General features: G+C 41.5%; 1 protein-coding gene across 1 annotated transcript; it reads right to left on the minus strand.

The window, feature by feature from the left end:
• Window positions 1–2,338: 2,338 nt before the first annotated feature.
• mc1r (melanocortin 1 receptor) lies at window positions 2,339–4,048 on the minus strand. The gene has a single exon (XM_072381245.1). The coding sequence runs from the start codon at window positions 3,471–3,473 to the stop codon at window positions 2,496–2,498; it is 978 nt and encodes a 325-aa protein (XP_072237346.1). The 5' UTR covers window positions 3,474–4,048; the 3' UTR covers window positions 2,339–2,495.
• Between the last annotated feature and the right edge of the window lie 5,386 nt (window positions 4,049–9,434).

A 9,434-nucleotide genomic window follows, 5' to 3' on the forward strand; every position in this document is an offset into this window, starting at 1 on the left:
CTGCACACAGAAAGGTTCCAGATGAGATTTAAATAGAGGGAATCTCCTGGCTGTGAGATGACAGAACAAAGCACCACACCACCCAATATAAAGTAGGGTTTTTTTGTCTCATACCAATTGGATTATAAGAGGAAGTTTTTGGTTTTTATGTTATATGGAAAAAAAAACAGTTACAGATGTGACAATTTTGCAAACAAGAAGGAATGATGAGGTAATGTAGAAAATAGTTCCTGAATCATGCATTGAATTCAGCTATCAATAATAGGTTAGTAATTATGAGCTTCCCTCTGGTTCGGGATTAAATTTCTTAACATCAAAAACTTTTCTTTCCCTTTAGGATGGTATTCATTTAAACTACTGCTTCATCCAAACTGCATGAATTCAGTTAAACAAAACTACAGTACACGTGTTGGTCAAATGTAGGTATTTAAATTCCATCCGAGACATGTGGAAATTAAGCAAAACTGTACAGATGAAGTTTTATTTGAAAAATTCAAACGAATAACTCTACCGAAAAGTCTCTTACATTGTTCGTTCACCATACAGAACACGATGCATACATTTTCATTGGAATTGAAGAAACAGTTTCTGCAGTCTTTTGAAATGAAATATACTTCAATACAGTGATTTTACAGTTTGTTAGGCCAACATGGATTAACACGCTTTGGTTTCAGAAGTCAACAACGACAAGCTTTTCTCATTTTCTTTTTTTAAATCATCATCATCATCATTGTTATTGAGCAAATATCAAAACAACAATACTGTACATTCGCAGTTTTCTGCAACATGACCTACTGCAAGAGGAACAAAGAGAAAACAAATACGATGAAATTAAATCGAAAATGAGGGGAATAAAGATACGATAACAAAATAAATACGGTTTAAAGGAGATGGAAGAAAATACGTAAGTGGTTATGATTGAAAAAAAATCAAAGGGAAAAATTTAAAAGGATTAAATGAATTCCTAATGGTGACGGTATGAATTGTACATTAGGGCTACTCGGCAGGAAATACTACAGAAAGCATGATTCAATGACGTATCTGTCACTTGCCATCACCTCTAAACTATCGCACAGGTGAAATGTTATTTTTGTGGTTGTTGTCATGGCAGACAGCCCGGTTATGGGACATGGTAACCCCTGTTTCCCTTCATGTGAAAGTCTGAAGGATGAGCAATCTAAAACACAGGCCGCAACTTCTGCAAAATTGTAAAAAAAAAAAAATAATAAAATGACCAAATAATGAGCTATAACGAACCGGAAAACTACATTTCCAGAGTCCATAATTCTACATCAATCGCATTTTTATCACCGTGTGTATCAGTCAGTCTCTTATCAGAAGTTCCCCGCGAGCCTCGTGACCAAGTGCCGCATTTGTCTGACCCACACAGACTCCAAAACCCAAACCGCCACCAATTTGTACATTTCCGAGAATCGCGTTGCCAAAAATATATGCCTAACTTTGATATGCCTTTTTTCATTAGCGTCTCATGCCACGAGCCTCGGGCTGCAGGCCGCTCATGTGATCTCTCGCCCCCTTCGACTTTTTTTTTTTGTTTTTCTTCAGTCAATCGTTGATTTATTTTGAGTCCACCAATTCCCACGCAATAACCACCAAGAATACCGCGAGCGTTTTTTAATAGGACTCTATAATATACGAGTTTCTACCACATCATTCCTGTACAGCCCATTCAATCAATTAAATGTTTTAGCACCACGAGAGGATAAATGAAAAATAACAATTCATCATGCTTTTGGCCGCAGTTCTTCCTTATATTCTAAACGGACTCGATTCTTTTCTCTTTTGGATGCTGCGTGGACACACAATTCTTCAAGAGAATATCAGAAAGTGTTCAAATAAGCCCAGGAACAGGGACAAACGTTCCTATAGGAAAATCATCACTTTTATTTTTTCTGTTACGCGCCATACAATCTTTATAGCTTTGGATGTCAAAGCTATATTTTTCTATTCGCTTAAATTGTGATTTAGGACGTTTGTTCTGGATTATCTCATTGAACAGGCTAAGATTTATTTTTATTTTTGTTAGGCTTGAAAGATTGAAGAGCCTTTTAAAAGCAGAGTTCAGCCAGACCGAATATTTACAAGCAGGAAATTCATCAAGGTTTACAGAAAAAGGAATCGTGAAAAGAGAACTAAGTATGGTTATCAGCTGGAATTCAGTCCAGTGTCCAGTGACTCTGACACAGGTTAAGGATCTCTCCAGTTTGAGAGGATCATTTAGTGGATTGAAATGTTCAGATGTCTGTTGAACAAAGAGTGACCTAATGCTACAATAAATAGACTAAAACTATAAATCAATCGGATCTGAATTCCTTGCTGATGTGCGCAATAGTCTTTCTTGAGTGTAGCCGCGCTTGGACATAATCTGCCAGATAAAATATGCATCGATCACCACTTCCTTCAGCTTCAGTAGGCTATATGACACTCTATAGCGTGGATAAACTAATTCACTTTCATTTTCTCATCAAGGGGTGTCACGGGCCGAAGCACCAAGAGCAAAGAACCAGCTCCTGCAGGGTTTTACGCAGCTCCTGGCTTCGGTACGCATAGATGAGCGGATCTATGAGCGAGTTACAGATGATGAGGATGAGGAAAAGGTTAAAGTTTCGGAAGAAGCAGTTGCAGAAGGGGCTGGTGGGGCAGGCGAGGATGAGGATGAGGTGGAGGAAGAATGGGCCCCAACATAAAATGAAGACCCCGAGCAGGATGGTGAGGGTGATCGCTCCCTTCATGCTCGTTGATTGGCGCCTGCTTTTGTGGAAAGCCGTGATGCGCCGGGAGTGCACGTGCGCCAGGAGAAACATGTGCAGATACAGCACTGCATTGAACACCAGGGTGATGCAGAAGAAGGTAACGAGGCACACGATGACGGCGTTGTCAGTGTGATACACGATGAAGAGGATGCTGGAGGTGATGCTGGCCAGCCACACCACCACGATGATGATTATGGCGCGCTGCGTGGTCATGAGGCTGTGGTAACGCAACGCGTAAAAGATGGTGACGTAGCGATCAGCGGCGATGGTGCACAGAAAGGAGAGAGAAGACACCACGGAGCTGCAGATCATCACATCGATGACGTTGTCCAGGTGTCGCAGCATGCCAGGGTGCACGTACAGGAGCCCGTGGTCACTGAGAAGCATGAATATGGTTTCCACAACATTGCTGACACTCACAAGCATGTCGGACACAGCCAGACAGCAGATGAAGTAGTACATGGGAGAGTGCAGGTTGCGGTTCTTAATGATGGCCAAAATCACCAGGATGTTTTCCACAAGGCTGATGATCCCCAGCGTCAAGAACAGCTCCTGTGGGATGCGGATCTGAACGCAACCAAACAAGTTTCGCTCTCCGACAGTGGAGTTGGTCTCGTTTTCCTCCGATATGTCATTTAGTGGACTGAGCTCCATATGGAGAATAGAGGGGTAATGCAGGGAGCTGTTGGTCATTTCCATGCCCGACTTCTGTCTAATAACTCTGCGTAATAATTGACAGATTTTCCAAGCTGACTTATGGGTCTTCTCGAGCAAAGCACCTAGCCGGGTAAGGAAGTTTCATCAGCTCATCTAGTTCCATTTGCCTCCCAGCAAAGTGAAAAAACAGCTCATCGGAACACGTGTGAACATCTTAAACCCATCAAGGCGCTCACTGTTCAAAATCCACAAAATAGATCGATGAGGTGTCATAAAGTAAACTCTTAGTTGCGGAAGGGAAAGTCCAAGGAACGCGCCGCTGTGATCCGGAGAGCTGCCGCTTTTGTGCGCGTGAAAAAAAAAATGCGTCTCCTCATCCAAACATCCGAATCCTACTCCGTCTTATCGAGGCAGCTTGTCTTGGACGGGGATCCATTAATTCTCCACGACACCATCGCGCTTCCAGTTCACCATTTTAACTCTCAGTGGGCACCCGACCCTGTCATGCCCAAACACCTCTGTGGAACACCCTGACAGTAAGCATCCGCAGTGCGCGTGGTGTATTGGGAATTAGAGAGTGGGCTGCTTGAGTTGAAAGATGCTGAGTGACTTCAGTAGACTCCTCCTCTTATACAGACTTGTTGGTTGGTTTTGTCTCAGCACCGCACGAACATAGGCGGGCGGCGATGGTTGGATAATCAGAAATGTTTCGATCATTTCTTATCTTTAAAATTGGCATCTTAATTAATGTGGAGCAATAACAATAGCGCTCAGGGGGCACATCTTCAACGAAGGGCAACGTGGGGGCCTTTAACAACTGAACTTTATCTTTCACATTTTTAACCAAAAGACATCTCGAGCTGCAAATAAATAAACAAATACAGAAGACAATGACTACCTCATTCTACAGTGTGCTTTTGCATGCAATGTAAACCATTGTATTAATTTTCCCTTCTCAAAGAGCATCTCTATAGAACAAAAGCTATGGTTGCACCACATCTCATTATAAACTGGAAAAGCAGTTGCTGATATTAACCTCTTGTTTAATCCTAACTAAAAGCAATTTCTTAAAAAAAAAAATAATAATAAAATAATAATAATAAAGGTTCCCCACAAGAGATCCCTTCCTAAAGAAACCCCAGTCTTTGGGAGTTGAGACTAAATGCAAAGTAATGTGAAAATGACCAGCTGAGAGTCCTAAAAGGACCCTGGTATAGAGATGAAAATGTCTGATTGGTCAAGCACTCCTGTTATCATATTGTCACCTTTCCGTTTCAAACATCTCAGGTTTAACACGCACAATAGATCCTACAATCTGTGACGGTATCCCTTGTTACTTGTTACTTTTTGTGAACATTCAAACTCAGACGAGGACACAGAGCTTAAACATTGAGAGCAGCTCAGGTTGAGCTCACACAGACGTGATTTACAGCAATAAATATTCATCTCTATCTTCCTCAGTGTTTATGCTCTAATGTCCAATTTAAAAAAAATTCCAAACCCTATAAAAATGTGTAGAAAGATAGATTCTGAGTCACTACGGTTAAAGCAGACTGTCTGGCTTTACTACAGGAGCGGTGCTGCTGAGACTAATCTACCCTGAACCTTTTACATCAGTGGATGACAACTTTTGAGTTTACATTACTTGACTAAAAAGCTTCTGAGAAGAAATTTACAAATAGAAGGCGTCTATCACAGAATGCTGTAACCAGATTTAAATAATTAATTCCATCATCCTTTTCTTCACTGCCATGGGCAAATATTACAGATATTACCTAAATTTTACTCTTTTATTGACAGCACTGCAATTTCAATGCGTACAACACTGGACAATGTTGCACCTCTGAAAAGGAACGAAATCAGTCAGAAGAGGTTGGCTCCTTGATATAGTTCACAGCTGCATGCTTTAAAGCAAGAAAGCTGGAGAGACAATGGCGTTCCTCTAATTTAGAGGTGTCAATTAGTCTGGAAAGATAGTTCGATAACGTATAAGAAAGCCCTGCATAAAGCAGCTAGAACTGCTTATTCTTCCTCATTAATTGAAGAGAATGACAACAATCCCAGGCTTCTTTTCAGCACTGTAGCCAGGCTGACAAAGAGTCCGAGCTCCGTGGAGCCATGTTTTCTTTTAACTCTCAGTAGTAAGGATTTCATGAGCTTCTTTACCAGTAAAACTGTTTCTATCAGAGAGAAGATTAATGGAATCCTTCCCACTACGGTCACTAATGCATCTTAAACTGCAGGTTTACTTGTGGTTCCCAGAGTTTCTAAAAGAAGACTGGGAGGCAAAGCCATCAGTTATCAGGCCCCTCTCCTGTGGAACCAGCTACCAGTTGATGTCCAGGAAGCAGAGACCCTCTCAAACGTTTAGAATAGGCTTGAAACTTTCCTTTTTGACAAAGCTTATAGTAAGGGATGGCTCAGGTGACCCTGAAACATCCCATAGTTAAGCTGCTATAGGCCTGGACTGCTTTTATGTCACACCTTTCCTCACTTTGCGTTTTAAGATTATCTCAAACACATTTTCAGCAGACTAAGGACTGTGAAAGTGTCCCTTACAGTGAGGGTTAATGGTGTCTTCCTCCAATGACATCTTCACAAACCAGTATTAGCCAAAGCCAGCATGACAGGCATCCCATAACTATGTTTGCTGATAATTTAGTAGGGACCCAGATCCAAATCATGGGTCGGCAGGGGCAGATTTTATTGGTTGGTGCAGAGTGTTCCTGGACATTAGTGTATCTAAAACTAAATATCTGATTACTGATTTCAGGATGAATCCATCAGCCATTTCTTCCAGGTAGTTGAGTGTGTGCATCAGTGCAAATCTGAGCTGATGGGCTCTGCATTTGACAACAAGCTGATGGTTGTGCCCGTGTCAATGCTATAGGTAATAAAGCTTTTAGCTTTGTAATTGTAATGTTCAGAAAATTTAGAAGAACCTTTAATCTTGTTTTATAGAGCCTGTTTGAGGTGAAGTGGACAGCACATTGGATTCCAAACTGTAGGGAATAAAAATGGGCAGTTCAAAGTGTCCTGTGAACTGTTTAGCGAAGAACGGAACAAGTTTGTTCCTTTACATTGAGCTGAATAGCAAAATTAGCCTTTAGTCATTGCCGCTTGCTGCTGAACAGTTGAGAGATGTTGTAACTGACAGTCCCATTAATGTGTTTAGGAGATTAAATTACCAAGACAACATTGTTAAAAACTCTGTTTAAAAATTGTGATGATAATTAATTGCCCCTCAGAGTTTTAAAAACAAACCTTACATATTGATCCTTACATAGAAAATGCAGGAAGAAAATAGCTTTGTTTCAAGAATGGCTGAGAAACATTATTACTGTGAGATAAAATCATTTCCAGTGCTCTACGAAGGTCGTGCTGATTAAACAGATTTACAAAACTCTTAATAAGGCTTATAATGATGTAGAACAGTTCGAAGCAAGGCTACTGAAGTACACTATGTTGGCAAAAGTATTCACTCACCCATCCAAATAATTAAATTCAGGAGCTCCAATCATTTCCGTGGCCACAGGTGTATAAATTGTAGACTGCTTCTACAAACATCTGTGAAAGAATGGGGTCGCTCTCAGGAACTCAATGAATACCAGCGTGGTACCGTGATAGGAGCGGGGTCAGGGGATGCTGAGGTGCATAGATTAGCTCAAGAACAGTGCGTAGAGAGCTTCATGGAACGGGTTTCTATGACCTAACAGCTGCTTCCAAGCTATACATCACCAAGTGCAATGCAAAGCGTCAGATGCAGTGGTGTAAAGCACGCCGCCACTGGACTCTAGAGCAGTGGAGACTCGCTCTCTGGAGTGATGAATCGTGCTTCTCCATCTGGCAATCTGATGGATGAGTCTGAGTTTGGCGGTTGCCAGGAGAACGGTACTTGTCTGATCGCATTGTGCCAAGTGTAAAATTTATTGGAGGAGGGATTATGGTGTGGGTTTGCTTTTCAGGAGCTGGGCTTGGCCCCTTAGTTCCAGTGAGAGGAACTCTGAATGCTTCAGCAAACCAAGAGATTTTGGACAATTTCATGCTCCCAACTTTGTGGAAACAGTTTGGGGATGGTCCCTTCCTGTTCCAACATGACTGCGGACCACAAAGCAAGGTCCATAAAGACATGGATGAGCCAGTTTGGTGTGGAAGAACTTGACTGAGATGCACAGAGTCCTGACCTCAACCCGATAGAACACATTTGGGATGAGTTAGAGCAGACTGTGAGACAGTCCAACATCAGTGTCTGACCTCACAAATGCGCTTCTGGACGAATGGTCAAAACTTTCCATAAACACACTCCTAAAGCTTTCCCAGAAAAGTTGAAGCTGTTATAGCTGCAAAGGGTGGGCGGACGTCATATTAAACCCTATGGATTAATATCCCTATGGGACGTCACTTAAGTTCATATGCATGTAAAGACAGATGAGCGAATACTTTTGGCTATATAGTGCATTTCAAGTACTGTACATTATAATGCCTTACAGATTATAATGCCTTTCAAAATGCAATATAGGCATGACCTTAAATATGAAAACCTATTATCTAATGTAACTCCAGACTGGAGTTTGACTCCTTTGATTTCTTGAGTCGACAGGCGTCGATGACGTGATCCCATTAGAAGAGTGTGTAGAAAGCCCTCCATAAGCCCCGGATAGCCGCCAATAACAACAACACAGCGGCTATGAGCTAACAGTGCAATAGTACGTGTTCATTAATTAATTTGTCTGAAAGTATTAGTGAAATAAAGACAGATAATGCCTTATTTAGAGGCTGCATCGTCTCCTAGTTGTAAGTTCAGCAGTTCGATTCCCTAGAAAAGCGCGATAGAAGTATAGCCCGTTTATTATCCACATAAAGACTCAACCTTGGGCCCTTAGCACTCTTGGATTGTTCTTGGTGAGATCCTGACCACCAGATTGAATAAATAGACTCTTTTCCCTGTTTGAATTGTGTTATAATCTGTTTTTACTGAACCAAAAAAAAAGTAAAATCTTTGCTCTGTGTCCCTTTGTTCAGTTCTGAACTACTGTTAGTGTTTTGATTACTAATGCAGTCGTGACTATGAAGAAGTGAAAGAAAAACTGGAGTCAGATCAGACTTCCTCTGAGCCTACACAGCTCCGGCTCTATGTGAAAGCCTTTCTATACAGCAGAAGGATCACATGAAAAGTTCCCCCAGCCTCAGCCATAGCTCCAGGTGAACTAGAACAACGGCTTCTTTTGGCCACCAAGTACAGCCACTGGCATCATGTGGCTCACTGAGCAGCTAAGTTAGTGTATGGCAGCTACAGTATGTGCCTAGAGTCTTCAAAGTTTGTTCTCAGTTTCACTGAGAAGCTTTCAGCCTTGGTTGGTTGTTTAACAGCTGGGCCTTTCACTGAGGACCTTGTGTGACTGAAAAGACCAACAATAATAATAAGAAGAACTATAAAACTATAAAGGTTGCATAAAAAAAAAGACAAGTGATTCTTATGGAACTGGGTTCTAATTTTTGGTTTGGCGAGGTTTGACAGGAGGACAAGATAAGCACACCATGAGACAGAGTTTTGTGTCTGCCAAATCAAATTATGCAAGGGCTCGCTGCACGCTGTCAGAAACCTTAGGATTCTATCGCAGATAATCATCTGAAAGAGCTGCGAGACAAGAGCAAAACAGTTGGTGGACAGTGAAAAATACTGAGCGCGGGTTATAAAGCACTCCTCTTTTATCAGTGATGCTGGAGGCTCCAGCCTCGGGTTTAAGACGCTGTGCATAAGTTATCATTATGAGAGGACGAGAGCATCCGAGTGTGAATACAGAGAACATTCAGTTCAATCAGTGATTCAGGCCACCTTTACAGTATACATCAGATTCTTGTACACTGAATTTAACTCGATTCAAAAGCAGCCACTGGAGTGCTGGGAAATTTAGGCCAATTTTATGTTCAGTTTTATTTGGTGCAACAAGCCAGAAAATAATCAAATACTGTCAATTTAACTCTAATTGAAATGTGGGAGTC

The sequence above is a fragment of the Leuresthes tenuis genome, unplaced genomic scaffold (assembly GCF_036924035.1).
Source record: "Leuresthes tenuis unplaced genomic scaffold, fLeuTen1.0.hap1 SCAF_2, whole genome shotgun sequence".
Lineage (NCBI taxonomy): Eukaryota > Metazoa > Chordata > Actinopteri > Atheriniformes > Atherinopsidae > Leuresthes > Leuresthes tenuis.